Raw genomic sequence first — 24,579 nt, 5'->3', positions numbered from 1 at the left:
GTAAATATTTGTTGAATTAATAATTGGGTTAAGTAGACAGAATTCACTTGAAAAGCAATCATTTATTTTTTTGACTGGAATTTTTATGAGTGTGCTTTCTATGCTAAAGACCATCATTGGGAATGCGGGCAGAAGGCCCACATGTGGCCTCTACATGTGACCTGGGCTTCCTCATAATATAGTGGCTGAATTCCAAGGGCAAGTATCCTGAGAAAAAGGGGAGTGGGTAGAGGCAGAGCATATTACTTTTTACAATCTGGGCTTGAAAGTTCTGTGTTTCTTCCACTGCGTTCTGTTGATCAACATAAGTACAAGTTTCAAAGGGAGAGGACATAGGGAGAGCTCTCTGGCCAGAGAGTGGAAGTGTGGCAGGGAAGAAAGGAGGCAAGAAGCTGGCAACTGGCAGTGGATCTAAACTTGTAGAAGGAAAGGCAGAGGGCCTGCTCTACATTTCCATGCATTCCTTTGTGCTGGGCTCTATGAAAATTGATTCAGTAGTAAAGAGTAGGCATGGCAGTGGGAGAAATACCATCTAGATATGTATCTGCCGGTAGTTTCTCGCTAGAAAGCAAAATTGGTGGCATCATGCAGTCCCTTACAGCCGGAGCTGTATTGGGAGCAGCTGTAAGGTTTCAGGGCTGGGAACACTCTGATCCATTATCAGAGTGGATACCATTATCCCATTCCCTGACACCCTGTATAGTTTCCTCCAAGCTTGTGTGTAATTGGACTGCTGCTGCTGCTGCTGCTGCTAAGTCACTTCAGTCGTGTCCAACTCTGTGCGACCCCATAAGATGGCAGCCCACCAGGCTTCACCGTCCCTGGGATTCTCCAGGCAAGAACACTGGAGTGGGTTGCCATTTCCTTCTCCAATGCATGAAAGTGAAGTCGCTCAGTCATGTCCGACTAGAGCATGTGTTTTCTGAGCTGCTTCTCTGGAATCTGCTTTCTCTAATGAGGAAACCAAGATAGCTTCAGTCTACTACACGGTCAAACTCTGTGCTCCCTGGCCAGGACAATGCATACCCTAGTTATGTATACTTCTAACAAATGTACAAATGGATAAACATTTACCAAGTGCCTGCTAAGAACTGAGAATAAAAATGCAGTGATGTATCCCCTCAAGGAGCTTACAGATGAGAAAAAGAGATGAGATATGCAGACTTTGAGGTCAATGCCCACAAAGAGGCCACACACCAGGGCTCATGAGGTGGTGGTGAATCTGCAAATTACTACAAATCTTTCGGAACACAACATGGGACTAACTATGTGTGTGTTCCAGCCACTTCTGCTGTATAACAAATTGCCCCAAACAATAATCATTTGGTATCTTTCCCTGTGGATCAGGAATTCAGATAGGGTACAATGGGAATGGCTTCTCTCTTCTCCACAGTGTGTGGGGCTGGATGACTGAATCATCTGAAGGCTGTTCACTCCCATGTTCAGTGGTTGATTCTGGGTATTGACTGGGGACATCATTGGGAATGCAGGCACAAGGCCCACATGTGGCCTCTACATGTGGCTTGGGCTTCCTTATAACATAGTGGCTGAATTCCAAGAGCAAGTGTCTTAAGAAAGAGGGGAGATAGAGACAGAGCCTATTACCTTTTATAACCTGGGCTTGAAAGTTCCATGTTTCTTCCACTGTATTCTGTTTCTTCCATTGTATTCTCATAAGAATGAGATGCCATCCAACCATGAGATGGTTGGATGGCATCACTGACATGATGGACATGAGTTTGAGTAGGCTCTGGGAGTTGGTGATGGACAGGAAGCCTGGCATGCTGCAGTCCATGGGGTCACAAAGAATTGGACACGACTGAGGGACTGAACTGAACTGATTCTGTTAATCAACACAGGTATAAAAAAATGAACAGTTTCAAAGGGCAAGAACATATATTCCACCTCTCAATGGAGGGATATCCCACATCATAGCATGTGGGATGGGACATATATCGATGTGACCATTTTTGAAAAATACAATCTGCCACAATGTGCAAGGGCTTCCCAGGTAGCTCAAACAGTAAAGAATCTGCCTGCAATGCAGGAGACCTGGGTCAGGAAGATCCCCTGGAGAAGGGAATGGCAACCTACTCCAGTATTCTTGCCTGGAAAATCCCAAGGACAGAGGAGCCTGGCGGGCTACAGTCCATGGGGTTGCAAAGAGTTGGACACGACTGAGCAACTAGTACTTTCACTTTCACTTCACAATGTGCAAAGCCCCCCAAAATGTTAATTTCATAGTAAAATATTTTATATAAGATATTAATGCTCTTTTAGCACTCTTTGGCTGGGAAAATATTCAACAGAAAAAAAGTGATGTCTAAGGATGTTCATTTGTGTGCATTTGTTTATTTATCCATCCATCCAACAAATACTGATTGAAGTAGTTAGCTAGGTGCTAGAAATAGAAGCCTTAAGATTTCCTTTTTACTTTGAAATAGCTTTCTAGTCTATTAATAGCTCGACTATAACAAAACCCATCAAATGTCAGTGATAGATGGTCTTATAAATTACAGTACATCAACTCCGTAAGACACTTGGAGGTGGTGGTTTAGTCACTAAGTTGTGTCCGGCTTTTGCGACCCCATGGACTGTAGCCCACCAGGCTCCTCTATCTATGGGATTTTCCAGGAAAGAATACTGGAGTGGGTTGCCATTCCCTTCTCCAAGACACTTACAGACTTATTCTGACCTCTTTTTAAACTCCTACAACTTTGGAAAGACTGTGGAAAGATGGGGGGAATGTTGGGTGGAAGTGAAAACAAATCAGAATTTTATGTTTATTATGATTACAATTATGTAAAAATATGCATGCAGATCACCAGAACTAGGAAAAATAGCCAAATGTGAAATCAACTTGTTGAAATAGGAATATGGATGATTGCTTTTCCATTTTCAGAACTTTTTCAATGTTGTAGTCCTTTTACAATCACAAAGGTCCCGAAAAAAAGTGACATGAAGAGGATCCTATAGGTCAAAGGATGAAAAAGCTTTGCTGAGCAAGGAGCTGAGGAAAGTCTTCATGAGAAAGGTGGCAATCGAATTCCAGGAGGAGAAGGAAGCAGAAGGAATCAAGACATGGACAGGAGAGGAAGAGCTGTCTTTGAAAAACTGCAAAGAATCCAAATAAAGATGTACTTAGAAGAGCATGGGAAGATGGGACCAGAAGGAAAGGTGGACCTTGGTTACTAGGCTACGGATTGCAGACTTTATTTGTAGAGACTCTGAAGCTTGCTGAGCACAGGAAGTCAAAGTGGTGCTGAAGGAAGATGACTGAGCACAGTCTTGAAGATGGACAGAAGCTGGAGCAGCTACAGGCATGGAGACCTGTGAGGAGGCTGCTGCAGTAATCCAGGGCCTGGATGCCAGGGGTGGCAGAAAAGACTGGAGAGTATTTGTAGAAGAAAAATGGTCACAACTTGGTAACCTGGCGCACACAATGCCAACATTTCAGTTTAGGTTATTATGATATGAAGATAGTGGCACTAACAGAAACAGAGGAAGAGGAACTGGTTTGGAGCAGAGGAGAAATTTTAAACATGTTGAGTTTGAGATGCTACTGCGACATCGAGATGGAGATGACAACTGATAGTTGGAAATACAAGTCTGAATCTCAAGAGACTTCCACTATTGGCAGAACAATTTTACTGTATCCCTTTCCCCCAAATGTTCTTACCCCAGCTATCTGTAACAGCTCCTCTCTGTCTTCACTAAGCCCTCTCCTCAAAAATCACCTCCTCAGACTCCTTCATGTTAACCTTGAAATGACATCCCTGGCACTTACCATCCCCATACCCCACCTGCTCAGTTCTTCTTCATTGCATATACCTGAGATTTTACTTATTATCTGCTCCCCCCACCAGCATCTCCTTAGAGATGGAATGCTAGTCTCATCTTCCTGTTTGAGGAACTATACACTAAAGGGCACCTATGTATCAATTAGGCTTCCCAGCTGGCGCAGTGGTAAAGAATCTGCCTGCCAATGCAGGAGATGCAAGTTGAATCCCTGGGTAAGGAAGATCCCCTGGAGTAGGAAATGGCAACCCACTCCAGTATTCTTGTCTGGGAAATCCCATAGACAGAGGAGTCTGGCGGGCTACAGTCCATGGAGTTGAGAAGAGTTAGACATGACTGAGCAACTGAGCACACACCACATTTATCAATTCACTCCTAAATAAATTTCTGCTGTGAAATGATAACAACTAATAGCATGTGTTTTTTCTTCAGATCCTAGTCTAAAAGTTTCAAACTTTTCTGTGATGTTACAGAAGTAAGAACACATACCAATGGGGTGGTGGCACACACATCCCACTGACCAGCACTTAATCACATGGACAGGACTTCCCTGGTGGCCCAGTGGTTGGGACTCTGTGCTTCCAATACAGGAGGCACAGGTTTAATCTCTCGTTGGGAAACTAAGATCCCAAATGCTGCAAGGCATGGCCAAAAAAAAAAAAAAAATCACACAAACATAACTAACTGCAAAAGAACCTGGGGAAAGTTTTTTGGGTTTTTTTTTCCTGCCATGGCCAGCTAATAATCCTAGCACTACAGAAGAAGCAGATAACGGGTATCAGGCAACAGTAGTAGTCTTTCCCTACAGAAGATGTCTGAATCAGTCTCCAGAACCCTGGCTGCACCTAACTCCAAGAACAGTAACTGTGGATATGGAACTCCTAGTCCCCTTGAACAATTTAACTCTCATCAAGTGCTTCCTTAATTGCCTCACCCTCTCCGCCTTCCCCAGGGAACTGAAAATGAGGAAATGTCCAACATTTCTGTATTCCAGATGCCACAATTCTATAAAACAAAAAACACTGCAGACTTGTCCAAGGTTCTCCTTGACCAACATTCTAAGTATCTGTAGCCAGCATCAGCGTCACAATTGCAGGATCCAGTGTAAAATAAAAATGTGGGGCCCTTGTACAAAACTTATCAAGACTTTTAAGACAGCCACAGCAAAGCATTATATCCAACACAGGGCCATTCAAAGCACAGGGTTCTGTATGACTACCCAGGTCACAGGCCTGTGAAGTCATTTTTCTATTTAGCCTTAAAAAAAAGAAAGGAGTTGTTATATATCGTGAAACCCACAGGCAAGTAATATTGGCTTTTCAGCCTGCTTCAGGTTTTAGGGGAGTTTTGTTCTGTTTTTTTTTCTTTGTCATGGCTCTGAAAACATAGAAACGGCCTTGGGAATCAAACAGTTGAACTGTTTTCATTTTACAGAAGCCCAGAGAGGATATTGGGGCTTCCCTTATAGCTCAGTTGGTAAAGAATCCTCCTGCAACGCAGGAGACCTCGGTTCAATCCCTGGGTTGGGAAGATCCCGTGGAGAAGGGAAAGGCTACCCACTCCAGTGTTCTGGCTTGGAGAATTCCATGGACTGTCCATAGGGTTGCAAAGAGTCTGATTTTCACTTTCACTACTTTCACTTTCAGAGAGGATCTGTGAGTGCCTGGGGTGCAGCTGGGTGCTGGTACCAGAGCCCACTCTAGAAGTCTGACCCCTACACAGTGCCGCCTGTGAGCCCTGACTGCACTGCAGGAGGGGGTCACTTTTCCCATCAGGCAAGCTCTGTGGTGTCAGGTCACAGGCACCCTGGACAGTCTTGGGACCTCCCATTGCTTATTTGGCCTCTTTTGGCCTCTGGTCAAAGCAGAGAAAGATTAAAAAAAAAAAAACCCAGAAAGTCACCTTGTTCTTGATTCCCTTTAGGGGAGGTACTGCTGGTCATGGAAAGGCTGAGTGGCTGGCCTGAGAAGGAAGAGCTTGGCCACTGCGCTCCTATGCTCCCTCCTCAGATACCTCCTGGTGGTGGGTCTGTGCCCCTCTGAGTGGGCAGAGAGGTTACAGGAGGGCTGCCTGACACAGCAGAGGGCTCACCCTGACAGACACTCCCCGGGGTAAGGTATGGGCACACAGACAGTCATCCTGGCGGAGGCTGGAGCTGGAGACAGAAAGCTGGGGAGGGCAGCGTGGGGGCTGCGCAGAGCAGAAGCAGGGGCAAGGACAGATGAATGCGTCACGGAGAGCAGGCGCACGAGTTGTCAGATGCGCATGCTTTTCTCCAGGGGAAGGAAGGCTGTGTGAGACGCGAGAGGGAGGAGAGTGGAGTGATTAGCAAAGCAGGGATTGAGTCACGCATCCAGTCCCCAGGGCAGCGCGTGCAGGCCGCAGGCTCTCCCGGGTGCAGACATGGTGGCAGGCAGCCCAGCAGGCTCTGGGAGAGGTGCCAGGCTTCCTGCGGGGCCTCGCAAGGTGGGGCCTGGAGCCTGGGGTCTGATGGCCACTTGGCTCCTGGCTGGGATCCAGAGTCCCCGGGCATCTCTGCCTCTGGGCCTCCTCGCTGGCCTCAGACACCGTCCCAGTGAGCAGGCCTGATGTCCCTCCCCCGGGCCCCCTTCCCCCCACCCACTCTGAGGACTCGGGGTTCTGAAGAGCTCAAGGGAGGCAGAAGTCCCCCCAGGCTCCCTCCCAGCACCGCTCTGGCCCAGAGGACAGAACCTACACCCTATGGGTGAAGGAGAGAGCGTCCAGGTCTAACGCACCCCGAGGTGCTGCACCACCGCGGGCAGTCCCTGCCTCTCCACAACTCCTAGGCCTGTGTCCACTAGGTTTCTGGCGCCCTGGGGAGTTGTGGTAAAGAAACCCTACTATTGCTCTTCCCCGGAGGGTGGAGAGCTGTGAGTGGCTCCCCATGCCGCCAGGCCCCTCATCGCATGGGTCCCCTGGTCCCCACAGCCCCGAAAGATGAACGTCCTGCGGCTCTGTTTCTAGAATTCCCTTTTCAGAGCCGATGGCCCCTCCCCCCTGCGCTCTGCTTCTGGGGGCTCATCAAAGTTGGGGAGCGCAGAAGGCAGAGGCCAGGGGTGACAGGGAGCCCACAGGGAGGGGCTGTTCAGAAACGCAGGGCCACACACGCACTTCTGAAGCTGCAGGAGGCCCAGCTCTGCCCGGGCCCCGGGGTGCTTCTGTCCCCGAATTCTGCCCTCCGTGGGGAGGGAGGAAGGTCTACAGGGGCCTCTCCCCACTCCCGGGCCCTGGAGTTATTCTAGCATCAGCTCCACCCTGATCCAGGAGGTCACCCGGCTGCCACGCACCAAATGTTAACCTCCCCACAGCCGTGCCAATGTCTCCTCGAGGACCAGGGAGTTCTTCACACCCTAGTCTGGTCACTGATGGTCGCCCCTCTGGGCAGAAGCTTCTCTGCTCTTGCTGAGGAGGACGGGGGTGGGGCGGGCGTCCAGGAGGAGGCCAAATGTCTCCGGCCCCAGCAGGCGAGGGCCGGCCAGGCCTGCTGGCCTCTGTCCCGGGCTCGACCCCCGCACGCGGCCCCGCATGTCTTCTCCCTCCTCCAGCATCCCTCGCGGAGGCATGGACCGTTCAGAGGCTGGGGCTTCTGAAGCTGCTTTCACCTTCCGCTCACGTTCCCCGCCTCCATTTTCTCTGTCTGCAAAATGAGATCAATACATCTCGGCTCTGAAGTAAGAGGCCCTCTCGGGGCATAGCTTGGGAGGGAACAACAGGCCCGCCGCTCCAGGCGGTGACGCGCTTTCTTTCCAAAGACAGAGCGAGCGGAGGAGCTCCTGCGTCACTGCGTGGGCGGCCAACTCCCCAACCTCGCCTAGAGGCCGGGACAGGGGTGAATGACGTGTGCGTGCGTGTGTGTGTGTGTGTGTCGGTCCTTGGTATATTTGAGGTGTGTGTGTGTGCCCCTGGTGTATTTGTGTGTGGGGGGGGCAGTGTGTGTGCCTCTGGTATATCTGGGGGGGGTGTCCCTGGTGAATTTGGAGTGTGTGTGTGTGTGAGTGTGTGTGTGTGTGAGTGTGTGTGTGTGTCCTTGGTGTATTTGGGGTGTGTGTGTCCCTGGTATATTTGGGGGCAGTGTGTGTGCCCCTGGTATATTCGGGGTGTGTGTGTGTGTGTGTGTGTGTCCCTGGTGAATTTGGAGTGTGTGTGTGTGTGTGTGCCCCTGGTATATTTGGGGTGTGTGTGTGTGCATGTGCGTGCCCTAGTATATGTGGTGTGTGTGTGGTGTGTATTTTGTGTGGTATATGTGGAGAGGTGTGTGTGGTGTGGTGTGTGGCTTGGATTAGAGGCTGGGACAGGGGTGAATGGTCCCAGTATATCTAGGACCCTAGTATATCTGGGGTCTGTAGAGGGGTATGTATTTTGTGTGGTATATGTGGAGGGGTGTGTAAGGTGTGGTGCATAAATTTTCTGTGGTGTGGCATGTGTGTCTAATGTGGGACTGTGTACACAGCTGGTACTAAACCATTTATGAAATAAAAAGAGGGCAGGAGAGACTCTTAAGAGACCCGTGGGGGTCCTCTTCCCTGCGGCTGTCCCCTCAGCCCCTTGGTCTGGCCCCCTCTCCCTCCCTCACCCTCTTCATTAGATGAATGTTGCAGAGGAGGCAACTCCTGACAGACCTAGAGCAGATGTGGGTGCAGCTGGGACAGAGCAGCAGGTGGCCGTCCTTAGCCGGCATGCCCTGGGTTGAGAGCCGGGTTTGGTGCGCCCACTGCTGGTGGACTGCCTGGAGCTCTTCTGCAGGGAGCAGGACCTGAAGCTGCACCCCACCATTAGACCCCAAGCAGCAGGATTTGGGGGAGGGCGCAGCACAGCCTCAGTGCCCCCCTCCAGGATTATATGCCAAGCAACCCTCCAGGGGAGCAGGAGGAATTCGAGGTTTTCAGGGTCAAATGTCTTGACAGGCTCATAGCCTCCCTCTCCCCAATCTGTTGTTGTTCAGTCACTTAGTCATGTCCGACTCTGCGACCCCACGGACTGCAGCACGTCAGGTTTACCTGTCCTTCACCATCTCCCCAAGCTTGCTCAAACTCTTGTCCATTGAGTCAGTGATTGATGCCATTCAACCATCTCATCCCCTGTTGTCTCCTCTCCTTCTGCCTTCAATCCTTCCCAGCATCAGGGTCTTTTCCAAAGAGTCAGGTCTTTGCGTCAGGTGGCCAAAGTATTGGAACTTCAGCTTCAGCTGGAGATTAACTCATGTTATAGCAAAAGCATTTAGGTTTTGCATTCAGAGCTCCAACTCCCCTGCTTACCAGCTAAGTGGCCTTGGGCAGGTTTCTTAACCAAGTCAGATTTTAACTGAAGCCTGTGAAGCCCAAAGTCATACAGAAACTATTATGAGAGCTTTCTGGAAAATAGAGTCTGACAACACTCCCTGCAGGGAGGAGCTATGAAAGTCATTCACAGCTCACCAAGCCCTCTGGACAACAAACTCCAGGGCACCTAGCCAACAACGTTTCCATCCTCTGTCCTATCCGAGTCCTTTCCCAATCCTGATCTCTTGAAAAGGAAACCAGAAGGGCTCTATTACTTGGTTTCTATCTGGCGTCTTGAGATTTAAGGACTTTAATCAGTAGAACGTTAAAGAGTTAAATAGTTACAATAACAAGAAAGCTGCCAGCTGGCCCTTCCAGTGACCTTGCCAGAGTGTGAGGGAAATGGATGGCACCATCTGGGTTTGACTTCCCTCCCAGGGAAAAGTGAGTGATTGCAACACTTTAGGATCCAAGTTTACCCAAAGATAAGCTGTGGTCCCAAACAGCTTATACCTAAAGTATCATCTGCTTCCTGCATCCCACTGCCCCCACCCCACCCCAGCCCTCCTCTATGCCCTGTTCCAAATCCACAATTCCAACATGGCATCTTTGGGAAGGGCTGACGGCACCACAAGAGGGCTCCCAGGGAAGAAATGTGGAAACGTCTTAGAAAGCAGGAGTCAATAACACTGGATGAAAAGACAAGAAAAGGGGTCAATTCTTCCCTCAATTCCAAGTTCAGGATTTCTCAGGCCTCTTCTGGAGGCCATCCTGCTCTCATTGGGGGGAACTTATACCTAAACCTGTGAAGGAAAGAGAACAATCTTCCCAGTGGTGACGTCGAGGCAGGAGTGGGAAGGAGTGTTGGTGGTTTGTGCTGACCTTCCCTTTTTTGAGGAACCACTGACAGGAAGCCTGAATTTGGGAGACTGGGAGGCTGCCCCTAAACTCCCATGGCCCCCCCAAACCCCGGCAATGGCTGACTAACCCCTGCCCCACCTGATGTATCCCTGGGAAGAAGAGGCTAAGGGAGCAGGAAGAAGGCAGGATTGAAACTCAGGCTGAGGCTCAGGCTCTGCTCTTGGAAGTGCTACCGTGAGGAAGGGGCTGGGCTCTTCTCTCCCAAAAGGGATGTGGATGATGCTCCAGTTTGGGGGACATCTCCCCACTGAAGGACACACTGCAGCCTTGCACTGCTTGGCCAGCTCACTCTCTCACCTCGCTGCCTCTCAGACTCCTTTCTTCAGCCATGGAAGCTTTGCCCTCTTTGACTGGTAGGACACCACAAGCCGGCCCTGGAGGTTGTCACCGTCTCGGCCACTTGTGCCCTTTCTGAAAGAACTGACTGTCAGTCATCCTCCCAGGGAGCAGCTTGAGATACAGAGGTTGGGGTGGCCTGACTGTGGTGGGAAGAAGTGGTGGTGAGGAAGAGCTCGCTTCCTGAAGCACGAGAGGCAAACCCCGGAGAGAGAGCCTCATGAGGTCAGCAAGGGCTTGAGGTGGGAATGGGGCTGGGGGGCGGCAGCTGGGTGGATGGTGCGGCTCCCGGCTCCCGAGGCTGGGACCAGAGCTCCTCCCAGGCTGTAAAGAATGACATCAACCACCCAGGAAGAATCTAATCAGATACCTGCTGACACTGGCACTTTACAGGTCATTCTGTTTTTTCTTCTTGGGCTAGGGTCTCACAACCTTTGGAGGGCAGTTTTTCTCATTTTAGAGAGGAGGAAAGCAAGGTCCAGAAGATCACATTCTAAATAGAATCGTGAAGACTCAAAGCCATGTTTGGTTTAAAGCTCATGTAACTAACCTCCCGGGGCCTGGCCAGATGGGTCCAGGTGCACCCAGGGCGTCAGAGCCCACTCAGCCGCTGGCTTGTCCTTTTCAGGGCAGGCTCTCCACAGGCAGAAATCACATGACCCAAGGCTCAGCGCCACCTACGCCAGTAAAAAGACACTGAGTCTTCTTTTTTAATCCTTTAAGAGAAAGTATAGAGAATACTCTTATACTTACTACTCAGATTTGTCTCATACCTACTACTCAGCCCTGAGTTGGTGTTGAAAAAAATTTTTTAAGAAAAAACAGAAATAGATAAACTGTAGTATATCCAGATAGAGGAGTATTATTCAGCACTTAAATGAGGTATCAAACTATGAAAAGACATGGAGGAAACCAAGTGAAAGAAGCCAATCTGAAAAGGCTACATACTGCATTTCCCAACTATGACATTCTGGAAAAAACAAAACCATGTAGACAGTGAAAATATCAGTGGTTGCCAGGGGATGAGGGGAGGGGAGGTGAATTGGTAATGCACAAAAGATTTTTAGGGCAGTGACATTATTCTGTATGATACTGTGATGATAGATACACGTAACATGTATCTCTCTCTCTTTTTTTTAAATATGAAATGCTTCACAAATTTGCATGTCATCCTTGAGCAGGGGCCATGCTAATATTCTCAGCATCATTCCAATTTTAGTATATGTGCTGCTGAAGCAAGCACTGTAATATGTGTCTTTAATTAAAAAAAAAGTATTCTTTAATAAAATATGTAGAATGTACAAGATTGAACCCTAAGGAAAACTGAATTATGCCTGCTTATGATGTGTCATCCTTTGCAACAAACGTACCCCTCTGGTGGGGGACGTTAATAGTGGAAGAAGCTGTGCCTGTGTAGAGGCAGGGAGTATATGGAAAATTTCTATACCTTTCTCTGTTTTGCTGTAAACCTTAAACTGCTCCAAAAAAAGATAATCTTGTAAAAAACAAAAAGTACAGAAACATTAAGAAAAATAACACCTAAGTCTTGATAACACAAAGCCTCTACAGTGCCCCCATGGAAGTAGTTCTGTAGATCAGTCATAACAACATACCGCAAACCTGGTGACTTCAACAGAAATTGTCACATAGCTCTGGAGGCTACCCGTTCTGGATCAAGATTTGACAGGGTTCATACCTCTCTCCTAGCTCTGGTGGTTGGCTGGCAATCTTTGGTGTTCCTTAGCTTGCAGATGTATCACTGGTTTCCGCCTTCACATTCACATGCTGTTCTCCGTGTGTCCGTGTGTGTGTTCAAATTTCTCCTTTTTCTAAACACGCCAGTCATGTTGGATTAGGTAGGACCCATCCTAATGATTTCAATAGTGTCTCTGTAAAGACACTATTGCTGAATAAGGTCACTTTCTGAGGTACTACAAGTTAGGGCTGCAACATATCATTTTTTGGCGGTGGGGGGGGAGACACAGTGCAACCTATAATGCCTGCTGAGAACACAGCCTTGCTCCAACATGTGGCAGCTGGTTGAGTGCTACGTTGCTATGGAGCTATTCAGACTGTTTATAACCAGCCCCAGCCAAGCGGATTTTATTCCATCTCGGAGTCTCACAGGTAATTTCACAAGCAGACTGCCACTCACACCTGCTCTCCCATCAGAGCAGCCTGTCAACTGGCAGCATGGATAGATGCATTTTCCAGGTGTCACCAGACGGTTCTACACGTGGCAGGTCAGCCTGCATTCAACAAGCACAGACAAGTCTCCACCAGAGGGTCTCAGGGAACCTGGGCACTCTCAGAGCTTTTCTCTTTCCCATCTGTCTCCGTTGCACAGAAGCCATGCCAGACGTTCCACCAGTGAGAATTTTCTCAAGATCTATTGCCCAAAACACACTTACTGTCTGACACAGTCGTTTTTATATCTTTTAGAGTCCCTTTTCACACTGCTGACTCCAAGAAAGCTAATTAATTATTTTAGACACCACTATTAAATTGACACAGTGATTAATCTGATCATCCTTTTTATGAAATTACCTCTGAAATGCTAACTTCTCATCTTCTGAAACTCACTGTGTAAATTACTCTGAAGATTACATTGTACCAGCTTTTGGCTCTGTAAATCTTAATAGCAGTTTTTTTGTTTTTTGCAGAAAGGAATAAAAGCTGTCCTGAATTTATCAGGTCAATCAGGAAAGAGGCGGGCAGCAGGAAATTGAAGGTGACTCACGCTGCAAGTGGGAGTTTGACTGATGGATTGTTAGACCCTTCTGTTGCTGGTTACCGTCAGGGGATTTGGCATCAGTGAGTCAGTGAGCAGTACACAGGCAGCCTCATGAACCAGAGGGACACACGGAACCCACAGTTGCAGGTCTCAGGGCTCCAGCTGGAGAGAAGAACTAGTGTGGTTCTAAGAGTGGTCCCTCCCCCCACTCTCCTCACCCCCTCCACCGTCTTTCTTGCATCTTCTCTCAGTGTACCCCCTGAGTCTCTTGCTGTCCCATTTGGGCTCAAAGCCCACAGAGAGCTGCCTCATGGCCGCCCACCCTGAGCAACCCCCCAAACTCCTAGGCCTGGGGAGGGAGCAGGGGCACACCTTAGTTACTGGCCTCCACCTTGTTTTACTCCACCCAGTGGGCAGGCTCCTGGATGCGAGGCTCCACCCATGCATCAACGCTGCCCCACAGAAGGAATTTTAAAGCCTGCAGAGGCTCTCAGGCCTGGTAGAAATAGCAGTGTCCATCTTCATTTTTTTTTTTTAAGCTAGTTTTCCCTCTTTTTAGTAGTAAATCCTTAGCATCCCATGGGTGCCTTCCCAGGAGAGTGTTAGAGGTCACTCTGCCAGTCCCTTCTCAGGCTGCATGCAAAACGCCTTTACTTGTTTTGAGAACAGCTGAAAGACAAAACACACTGCACCTGTATCGGGCTTCCCACTTCTTTGCTAGTGGCAAAGAATCTGCCTGCCAACCCAGGAGACACAAGAGACGCAGGTTTGATCCCTGGGTTGAGAAGAGTCTCCTGGAGAAGGGAATGGCAACCCACTCCAGTATTCTTGTCTGGAGAATCCCATGGACAGAGGAGCTTGGCGGGCTACAGTCCATGGGGTCTCAAAGAGTTAGACACGATTGAGCACATTGAACCTGTGGCCTCATTTATCCATCCATCAGCCCATCCATCCATCCATCCAGCAGTGTATATTGCATGCAAGGCTCTGTTCTAGGCTCTTGGGGAAAATAGAACAAGAACATGGCAGAGATGATTCCTACCCTCATGACACCTTTAATAGAGAAGTTGGACAATAAATAAGATAAATACTAAGTGAGATGGTGTTCCATGCTTTCGGAAGAGGATAGGGACTACTAGTGTGGGTGGCAGTCTACAATTTTAAATAGAGGAGTCAGGGAAGGCTGAGTTCCCTCACTAACCTCACCCTTGCCCTGGCTCTGCCTCATGGAGAAGATGACAGTTGAACAAAGAACCGAAGGAGGTGAGAGGCCCTGACACAGGAGCATGCCTGACTGGTCGAGGAACTGTGGAGGGCAGGGGACACACACAATCGAGGAGGTGCTGTGGCTGGAAGAAGGTGGCAGGAGTTAAAAGTCAGAGAAGTTTGGAATCCACAGGCCATGGAAAGAGCTGAGTAAACTTGACACTCAGGTGTTGAAAGGAAGAAAGCATCTCTGTGTCTTGTTCCGGTGTTCCCCTGGGTTTCCAGCCTGCCCTGGTTCTGCCCTGAAGGTGTCTACCTGCAGGCAGACCACAGCCCAGGGCCCAGGCTAAGAGAAGGGTGTGGGCTAGAGAGCATGCGGGGGTGGGGGGGGGGAGCGACTCCTGGGCTCTGAAGCCCCACTGCCAGGATTCTCCACGTGCCTGAGGAAACTGAGGTTAGAGGGCCTCTCTCTGCGCCTCCCCCTGTAATGTCACTACCGCAGGCTTTGCCTCTGAGCAGGTTCCTTCTGCTTCACTGGGGCAGGAAGTTTACCACCTACAAGCTCCCTCTGTCGGGGATTTTCTCCCATCTCTGTGCACACAGGTGAGAGATAGGAAAGGCCGTTCCCAGGAGCTGCTGGGCCGACTCTTCTGGTGGAACGAGTTTTGCAGACGAAGCCTTGCAATCAGAAGCGGTTAATGATGCCCTCAGGTTGCTCCTGAGGGCGGAACACAGTGTGAGGGAGGGCTCCCCTCAGTAGCTGGAGCGAGGCACGGTGAAAGGCAGTTCCCGTCCGGGGGGCACTCCTCTGTGACCCCTACACCCGAAGTACTATGGGGAAGTTAGCTTGTTATTTCATTACCCTCACCCCTTCAACAAAAGGATGACTTTTCCAGTCATGACGCCACATTGAGGTGTCAAAGCCTTCCCGGGGTCTGAAGGAGGGACAGGAAGAGCCCAGGAAAGCTTCTGAGGGGAGCATGGCAGGGAACGCAGTGTCCCCCCAGCTCACCCGCTCAGGCTGTTCATTTCAGACAAACACTGTCCTTGGGCGTGCGGCTCGGGATCGCATCTGTGACTGCCCCTGTGCTGAGCTGCCCCGCGAAAGGATCTTTCCAGAAAGAGATAGCGAAGTGTGAGTCTGGGGAGGCTCGGAGAGCTCTGGCAGCTGTTTTCTGCTCCCCTGGGTGTGAGGATGCGTGACAGCTCCATAGCTGTGTGTGTCCCCTGCCCTCTGGCTTATCTGCCTCTCACCCCCGAGAGGGCCCAACTCCTGCCTCTTCTCCCCTCCTCCAGGCCCACACCACGTTCCAGAACCACCCCCCACCCCTCAAGCGGGTGCGTGGTGGAGCCGGCCTTCCTCCCCGTGGCTTTTCTAGTGAGCCTTTCCTTCCCCCAGAAGTCACGCTCACATACCCGAGACCGCCATTATCAACGGCCCTCAGGGTTGCCATGGAAACAGAGCAGTCCTCCCTCCTCCCCTCCTCTGTTTACCTTGGTAAGGGACTGCGGCAAAAACCAGCCTGCGGCAGAACGGGAGGGAGGGCGGAGGGACGGGGAGGGAGAGGAGAGAAAGCCAGCCTGCTCTAAACCAGATCATTCCGGTTCAGAGTGGTTTCCCCCCCTCCCTCGTCCCTTTCCAATCCAGGGAGCCGCTCGGCTAGGCCTGGTGGCTGCAGTGGGAAACTCTGGGCCCTCCGATAGCGTTAGTGGAGAGGGTCCTAGGCCTGGTGGCTGCAGTGGGAAACTCTGGGCCCTCCGATAGCGTTAGTGGTGAGGGTCCGAGGCTCCTCTCGCAGGCCTCTGATCAGAGCTAGACAGGTGTGTTCACTACACAAGGGCACCCTGCTGAGGGTGGGGAGGGAGGAGAGCTGAAATCCAGCCCTGACCAGTGTGCCCTGGCTGGCCGGAAGCATCCTCACCCTGCCTGGACCACCGCCATGTCCTCCCAACAGAGTTCTGCTTCCTCTCGCACCCTCCCTGGGGCAGCCAGAAGCATCCTTCTGTGTTCTCCCTGGCTTAAAAGCGTCTCACTTGCTCTTAAATAAAAGCCAAACTATTTGCCCAGCTCTTCTTGATCTGCCTCACCTGCCTCTCCTTTCTCGCATTCTGCACCTCTGCTTCCGGGTTCCCCTTGCTCCTTCCTTCTGGAAGACTACAGGAGGTGGGTTTTGTCCATGTCAGGTTCGTGATAATAACATTTGAAATGCTCTGGTCCGTTATAATAACATTTGTCCTCACTGGCGCTTTCTAGCTTCCTGCACATTCAATGGGTTCCTAGGTTTTATCTAACTTTTCTATGTAAAACGTAAAATAGTTCGTATTTACATCAGCCCCATTCCACCCACCCCAGATGGAAGCTCCCTGAAGGCAGGGCCATATTCCCTGCTGCATGGCGCACCAGGAGGCAATTGCCTCCTCTAGGGGAGCTCCGTTGGCTTAATTTCTGCTGGTGGGGAGAGGGGGGAATTGGCAGGGGATCCACCCAGACAGCTCTTCAGAATACCTGAGTTCAGCACCAGGCCACCTTTGTTTATTTATTTTTTTGGCCGCAGCATTGGGTTGCAGCATCTTAACTCCCCAACCTGGGACTGAATCCGTACCCCCTGCATTGGAAGCTCTTAACCATTGGACCACGAGGGAAGTCCCCACCAGGCCATCTTGCTGCTGACAGAGAAACACTGCCCAGTGTCTGTGCAGCGGGCATCCCCAACCCTGCCCAGTGGGGAAAAGCCAGGATGGCAGGGTGGCTGGAATCTCAGTTCTGGAGTGGAGGGGGGATGTGGGGTATCCTGCATCCTGAAGTATAACTCCAGTGCCAGGGCTTCACTGCCCCAAATGGCCCACACCCAGGAAGTGGGGGCGGGGGGGATATGGTTCTCCAGATGCCCTTCCACTAGCATTTTCTTGGTCATGACCTGCTGTCTGCAGCCAGGCCCTGCCTGGTGGATGACAGTTCTTATAGAAAACCTCTCGGAACTGTAGGCGGGGCGCCCTTTTTCTGGGCTTTGCAGGTCTGGGTAACTCTCGTGGCAAATCACATAAGTTGGCTTGTCTTGGTTTCACAGTCTGTGAAAGGGGGTAAGACTTCTCCATCTTTTCAATCATCCAGTCATTTACAAGCAGACTTGGCCAGAAGGGACCCAGGGTTACAGTCTTGAAGAAGAACTAAATTGAAAGAGCTGCACAGGGTTTCTGCATTATAAAGGAAAAAAAAAAAAACCAAGAACACACACTTAAGGAAACAGCAGCTCCCTCTGCAGCCCATCTTATCTCCCAAGCTCTCTTACAGTTGTTAGCTCTTTTGTCTGTTTTTTTCCTCCATTTCTTTTTTTAATTTATTTTTATTTATTTAGGCTGTGCTGGGTCTTGGTTGCTGCACAGGCTTTTCTCTAGTTGTGGGGCATAGGGCTTCTCACTATAGTGGCTTTCTTCTGTGGAGCATGAACTCTAGAGTTCAAGAGCTTCAGCAATTGTGGCTCCCCAGCTCTAGAGCACAGGCTTAGGAGTTGTGGTACATGGGCTTAGTTGCTTCGCGGCATGTAGGATCTTCCCGTGGGATCGAACCTGTGTCTCCTGCATTGGCAGGCATATTCTTTACCACTGAGCCACCAGGGAAGCCCCTGTTTCTTCTTTATATTTCTAATTAATATGCTTCCCTGGTTATTTTAGGTATTCTATGTATTTCCTTCCTGACATGGAAAATGAGGATTTATCTCTCTTCCAACACTGACTCTCTCTACTACCTCATCTTCCTCTATTTGGTTTCTTTACTGGGTTATCTTTATAATTTTAATAAGTAAAGGTACTTCACCTTTATTTCTTATTCCATCATCTCTAGAAAGCAACTGAATAATGCTTATTATGTGCTGAACATCGTTCTGAGCACTCTACACATGTTTAAGCCACACAATAATATCAAGAGATGGGTTATAGTTATTAGGCCTATCTTAGGGAAAAGAAAACTAGGACTATTTTACTATTATCACTAGTGGTTTACCAAGAGGTAGAGGAGATAAATATGGGTGGCCAGTCTGCCATCTGTGTACTCAGTTCTAACAGGGCAAGTTTTTGGAAGCATTCATTCTGGCCTTTGCTCTAGTTCTTTGTTGGGCAAATAAGTGTGAAGGTGACAAGTAAGGTACAGAGGTCTCGCAGTCATCTCAGCCAGCACCAGGCAGTTAGCTCAGCTGTGGGACAGGGATTCCCAAATGTCATTGATCAGCTAAAATGCAATCAACTAAGGAGTTTGTTAAAGTAACTCACCTACAAAAACAATCTTTGAGATTTGGACCTAGGAATCTGTTTTTAACAGTCATCCCTCATGCTTAGAAACCACTGGTTTTTCCCTTGAATCATACAGAGAGTCGTGACTCTGTATGTAAAGATTCACATTTTTCCTCTGAATTCCCTGTAGCTTCTCCAACCCTTTGGAAGTCTTGGTACATCCATATAAACTTGTCTAGCAGTGGTCTGTGGAATATATGGGACAAGACAGTAAAAGGGAGTATGACTTGCCCCGCAGTCACTCCCTTGCTGATGTCCTGGAGGGAGCCGAGTTGTGTTGAGGGGACTACATGTGTCCAGGAGTTCCAGAATGGGAGCAGAGAGAAGGCACGCACAGTGCCTGTGGGCATGAAACGTGGAAGACACACAGATATTACAGAGAAAAGCTGTCCCTGTGGGTGGTAAAGGATGTGGTGGCGGCAGGTGGGACTGATGCTTAGGTCATACAGGCGAGCTCACGTTGCCATCAGACAATCACATTACCATCAGAGCATCACATTACCATCAGACAATCAAGGTGGCCTTGAACCAAATAGATCTGGATAAGATTTATTGATCAGATTGTTTTAGAAAACCAACAGCAAAACACTGACAAGATACATAAATACAGATTGGACATTTTAGGGTAAATTCATTATATTTCCTACCTGCTTGTAGGAAACCAGGTAAGGTGGAAAAGCTGTCCTGATCATATGGCATGCACACCAGACTGCAAAAGGACTTCCACACTATTTAACAGGACTGTGGCAAATAGCTTTTTAAAGTAAGGCAAGCATCGTGTGTGGCCTAAGCATACCCTGTACCAAGAGCCAAGCCCAGGCTCATCCTCAGAGACTATTGAGTGAGGGTTCCCTTTCGTGCCCACGTCCTTCCACTGAAAGCCTCACTGGCAGGTGCCGTTAGAGGGAGATGCCTGGCGCTGTCCCTGCTCAGACTCTGTGTACAAGGAAGTGGCTTCAGAGAAAGTCAGTGTGTTTCTGATGCCTCCTTTGTATTCTAAATGTGCAACTAGTAAAACAGCAATTACTACAGCTTGGTGAAACTGCCTCTGACTCACCCTGTACAGTGACTAAGCAGGTCCTTTTCAAAACTTGTAAAAAGTGAAGAAGAAAAAAAGATGAAAGCATTAAAATTATCCTAAAGAGATGGTACCACTTTTTGAAGCACAACTCAAAACTTTTTTTCTTAACACCAGATGAGGGAAGAAGTCACTTTCCACCGAATCTAATGACTTTAGAAGGGAAACACCGCTGCTGGGCATGACCTGGTGGCGACACACAGAGGTCACGGAACTCTACCAAACCTACCTCAGGCCCTGCCAAGGCCCTGGACCCCCAAGGCATTTGGGGAATGTAAGCAATTGAAGCCAGTGGTGACTGGTTTTGGAAGCTTATGATCTTAGGACCATAAACCCTCATCCATCCTGGAGCTCAATGCTAGAACAATGAAGAAGAAGGAAAATGGCTTATTGTGCTACATCAGAGTGCTGGCAGGTAGACAATTCAATAACCTATACCACCTTCTAAACATCTGTAAGACACATAAAAACAAACTGGTTTCAGAGAATTAAGACCAACATAGTCTTAAAGGATAATTTAACCTTTCCTACAAGCCAAGCTGTATGGCTGGAAAAGGTATCTCCTAAGGAAAACGAAGGTTCCTTCAAGAACAGTGGGAAAGCAAGTGTTTGCAAAGAGAGCCAAAGAAATGTATTCAAATGATGGGATTTCTTGTGCATCATACACAGCTTTTTCTTCTAATATGTGCTAAGAGTTCTTTGGCGGTTACAGGAGAGACAGCCTAGAACTCAGGGCAGGAGACTATGCCAAAGCAGAAGAGCAAAGAGTGATATCTAAACTCAGCATTAACAGCTGTCATCTTGTTGACCAACTACAGCTAATCAAGCTGCTTTCATGTTTGCTGGTTTCTAGTCCCTCTGGGATTCCTGCTTTTCCATTTCTAACTACGCATTAGCCCCACTCCACTGAAAATGAGGTACTTGTGGGAACGGGGTAGGGAGAAGGAAGAACTGTAAATGAATCAGGTGGTTGATAGGAAAGTTGAAACACCGATTATCTACGGATTTCAATTATCTGTGCTTTAATCTGGTTACTCTGGGTAACCAAAGGTCACTGTTAATATACCTTTTGCTTAGAAATGTTAATGTTTATTATTATATTTTTAAATTAGCTATGTATTGGACATAAATAGTTTAGAGCAAATCTTTATATCATGTTCCAGGGCCCTGAAAACAGAAGATTCTGCCAGTAAAAAGGGTTTCAGTTTGACCCCTGAAGAACAATTAAAATTTCAATCTATTCTATATTGGTTTATAGATTTTCCAGAATATGGAAAATACTTTATTAAATGAAGAAAGTCATCATTTTCTTCAAGTAATAAAGTATTACATTCACAGATAAATTAGTATATACCTGGGAGAACTGATAGTATTAAATATTAGGTTTTAATTCTCCATTTAAAAAACTTCTTACAGGTAGACTTCCTTGTTCCTGGGCAAAGAAATGTAAGAAGATATGCAAACATGACATTGAGTACAAAGATGACTGGGGAAAGTCTTGGGCTTATTAGCACAAGAGTTAGAGTAAGGAGATACTGGACTTGAAATCCAGGTTTACCAAGAGTTGGCCTAAGTCAGCCAATCACATCTCAAATTTCTGGTATAATTTTAACTCTAAAGTAGTGAGCTGGCTTCCCCAAGACAGATACAAAAAAGTAGTCTACCTGCTTTACAGTCACACCCTATATATAATCTGTATATATCCATATGTGTTTCTATATATTGCACTTAAACTTATAGGACTGTAGTAAGATAGCTGGGAGTACCTCAAAGAGGCAGAGAAGCAGCAGGCATAAACTTTCCTAAATCAAGTAACAGTGTCAGGCATTCAGAGTGCTGGTTATGGATATACTAAATGCCTGGTGACCCCCTATATAAAACTCTAGTCATCTACATTTAAGTCATCATACACACAGTCTCATTTGGCATCCAGAACATGTGCACCTATGTGGTTCTATAGCACTAGGAGCTGATCATACTACATCATTTTCACCAGTGTTATATTAAAAGAAGACACTTTAGACCAAGGGTATGTACTTTTATGAAAATGTCACACGCAGGGTCTTGGATGTCAGGCCTTCAAAGTCCACGTCAAAGAAGACTGCCTTCGGAAGGCTTTAAAAAGGAGGCTAGCAAGTGTGGATTGAACCAGTCTCTCTTTTAGCTCTCTGGTGTCGCAGAATTAGAGACCTGCTTATATCCCAAGACTACGGAAGGATAAGCACAGAGGCTGAGCATTCAGTCTTTGGTCCCTATGAATCCATGACAAAGATCCTTCTGCCACCCTGAGTAGTGTGACTTAATTATGGATAGTTTCCCCACCCCCCACAAACATCCAGAGACTAGACTGGAGTCATGCAGCAAAACTTTGTTTTGAACTAACAGAGCTGCTCAGACTGACTTGGTCTGGAGAGAGCTCCTCACAGGAACAAGCCTAGCAGTGGGTAGTAAGAGGTTAAAAGGCCAGACTGATCATGGCAATGTGGGGATGAGGCCTCCAGAGGAATTGCTCCTTTCCTCCTCTCCCCTAACCCCTCACCCCTGCAAAGGACCCAAACTCACAGATGAAAGATGATAAGACCCTTCAGAACACAGGCTCCATGAACTCAATCCCACATGGTTGGGAGATTATAATAAGGCCTGGAAGTTAGCAGTCCAAGTCCAGAGGCCACATTTTTCTCTTTCCCAAAACTGAACACTAGATAGTAACTTTTCAGCTATAACTCAAAGGTGATTTTAAATCCACACATGAGCCTAAGAGATTCCCTTCTGAGATGAAGGAAAAACAAGAATAATCTTAAAAGCTAAGTGAAAAAGAGGCACTTAAAGGAAAAATATGTCCCCAGTCTTCTGTCTGAGTCTCCTGTTGTGATGTAACCAACGGGATGATCAGCACTGTGCCCTCCTGCACACCTTTAGCACCTTTCATACACATAAGGACCTCCAACTGCTCATGTCTCCGTAGGTCACTGATGGCAAAGCAAGTGAAAATTTAAGTAATTTCTGTTTTAAAATTAAAATACAATATAAAACAAACCAGAACTAAAACTTCACACCAAAGAAGTGAACGATTCTGTTTCTTTTCTTCTGCATGCTAGTTTTTAAAATGATACCTAGTTCTTCAAGAAGAATGACCTGTGGCTTTTCCCCAAGACCTTCAATCCAATTACTAGGCAATTACAGTACCATGCACATTAAAGCAGACAGAAAATGAGGCAAAAAGCTAAGAGAAAAATCAAGAGCCAACTGGCTTTCTAGAGATAAAACCCATTGCCTGAGAATATGGTAGGTGCATGGCCCAGAGTGAGAAAAGAAACATTCTAAAAGGAAATGGCCAGTATGACAGTCAAAGCTCACAGCCCAAGAGCAGAAGCCCTTCCTGCCCTGCTCTTCTCTGGCCTCTTGTGAACTTTATGTCCCACGGCATGAATGCCACACATGTTTAGGGTCTGCAGTTCCCCATGATGGAGTCAAAAAGATACTTGAAACAATTAACGGGCATAGGAGAATTTAAAAACTGCCCAGAATGAAGAACTTTGACCACCATGAGTTTCTTGATTTGAAATGTTCTTGTGCCACAATTTCTAAGAGCAACAACAAACAGCACAACCACCACACACGATGACGTCTTTAGACAAGTCAACTCTAACCACTGCTGGCACCAGAAGGATGAGAAAAGAAATCACTGATTGAGAGTTGTTGAGCTGCTTAACTTTCCTCTAAAGCAAGTTAAAAGATAGGTTATGAGCTGCTTAACTATCCTCTAAAGTAAGTTAAAGGATAGGTTTGGGTATCTAGGCCGCAAGATACCAACCGCTGCTGCCATTAGATCCAGCTACTCAATTAGATGTACCTTTGAAAACAGCATGTTAAACACTGAGCTTTCCCTATAATCTGCAGGATTCTCAAGGTTAGCCTTCTTATTCTAACTCCAATGCTGCTTCTCATTGCTGCTGGATTTACTTTTTTTATTTTTGTTTTTATTGACGATGTTGCTTTAATTTATAGAGCAATGCCTGACATGATCATATGTTGAGAGTTCCTTTAACATTTTCTTTATCTTATCTTGATTCATAACATTATGAAGGTACTTTCAGACTCTCCCTCAACCTCCATCAGGGAAGAGGGAGTATGTGAGTATGTGTGTGTACTGGGGCAGAAGGGAGAGAAGCAAAGAAAAAAGCACAAGGGAAAGTGAGATTCCATAAACTTAAAACAATTTACAGAAAGGCATCTGATGTATATTCTGAATAAGGCCTTGATCAGGGTAACCGATTCTCTCTGTAGCACATTCTACACTGCCCATAAATAAAGGAGTCTCTTTAAATTAACATTTCCAGTATCAATGAACAGTCCAGTAATCCTCATTTCAAGCGCTCGATGAGTCCCTGTGTGAGTCCAAGGTGCAGAAGCTGTGTTCGGGAGAGGTTTGCTAGGTTGGGGAAGGCCGCAAGCAGCTTCTCCCACGCCAGTTCCAGCAGGCTAGGAACCACCAGCCAGATCTTAAACAATGACCCAGTCCGTTTATTTTCATGGATGTTCACCACTCCTCCATGAATGTACATGCAACCAGCCTATGAACAAATGGCAGTCAAAAGAGGATAAATAACAGATACTTAAGCTGAAGATTCAGCAAAAAAAATTCATAGTAGGCTGAACTGAATGAAGTGAAATCAAAAATTTCTCACTGATCCCAACACAGTGCAGAGATCAAGAAAGATTTATATAATGAATGAGTTATTAAGGGAAAAACTAGAGATTACTTTTACTTCAACAACTTTGACATCGTTAAACTAAGATTATATTAAGTACCCATCGTGCCAAAGATAAGAATACAGAGATTAAAATAAAGCCCTTAGCATTCAAGAAGCTAGTAGAATCTTCAATAACACAGCATTTGGGGGGTAAAATTATTCTGCCCCCCCAGGAAACATCTTTGA

The 24,579-nt window shown here is 47.5% G+C and overlaps 1 protein-coding gene, 2 long non-coding RNA genes and 1 other non-coding gene across 10 annotated transcripts in view; 1 reads left to right on the top strand and 3 right to left on the bottom strand.

Moving 5' to 3' along the window:
• The first annotated feature begins 10,441 nt into the window (after positions 1 to 10,441).
• Positions 10,442 to 14,518, top strand: LOC145524540 (uncharacterized). The gene is made up of 3 exons (XR_014067646.1): positions 10,442 to 10,559; positions 12,998 to 13,065; positions 14,304 to 14,518. It is a non-coding gene; the product is annotated as an uncharacterized LOC145524540 (long non-coding RNA).
• On the bottom strand, positions 11,471 to 11,577 carry LOC145525006 (U6 spliceosomal RNA). The gene has a single exon (XR_014068026.1). It is a non-coding gene; the product is annotated as a U6 spliceosomal RNA (small nuclear RNA).
• LOC145524539 (uncharacterized) lies at positions 14,104 to 16,417 on the bottom strand. 5 transcript variants are annotated; one of them, XR_014067642.1, is made up of 5 exons: positions 16,363 to 16,393; positions 15,691 to 15,797; positions 15,287 to 15,385; positions 14,715 to 14,992; positions 14,104 to 14,590 (listed from the first exon to the last, which is right to left on the bottom strand). It is a non-coding gene; the product is annotated as an uncharacterized LOC145524539 (long non-coding RNA). The 5 variants fall into 5 exon arrangements; XR_014067645.1 differs by lacking the exon at positions 15,691 to 15,797 and having other exon boundaries at positions 14,104 to 14,586; positions 14,711 to 14,992; positions 16,363 to 16,402; XR_014067644.1 differs by lacking the exon at positions 15,691 to 15,797 and having other exon boundaries at positions 16,363 to 16,402.
• A 368-nt stretch (positions 16,418 to 16,785) lies between these two features.
• The window catches only part of KLHDC10 (kelch domain containing 10), a 62,866-nt gene continuing 55,072 nt past the window's right edge, over positions 16,786 to 24,579 (bottom strand). For 2 of the 3 annotated variants that reach the window (XM_081537024.1, XM_081537025.1), the window contains one exon: positions 19,095 to 24,213. In XM_081537024.1, coding sequence (XP_081393150.1) covers positions 24,004 to 24,213 — 210 coding nt within the window. In that variant the 3' untranslated portion in view covers positions 19,095 to 24,003. Of the gene's footprint in view, positions 17,470 to 19,094; positions 24,214 to 24,579 lie in introns of those variants that run through there. The other variant, XM_081537026.1, reaches the window with a different exon arrangement.

Source organism: Giraffa tippelskirchi, chromosome 10 (assembly GCF_054371585.1).
Source record: "Giraffa tippelskirchi isolate mGirTip1 chromosome 10, T2T-mGirTip1v1.2.pri, whole genome shotgun sequence".
NCBI classification, from domain to species: Eukaryota; Metazoa; Chordata; class Mammalia; order Artiodactyla; family Giraffidae; genus Giraffa; species Giraffa tippelskirchi.
Note: the sequence above shows the minus strand (reverse complement) of the source record. Positions and strands in the feature narration are given on the sequence as shown.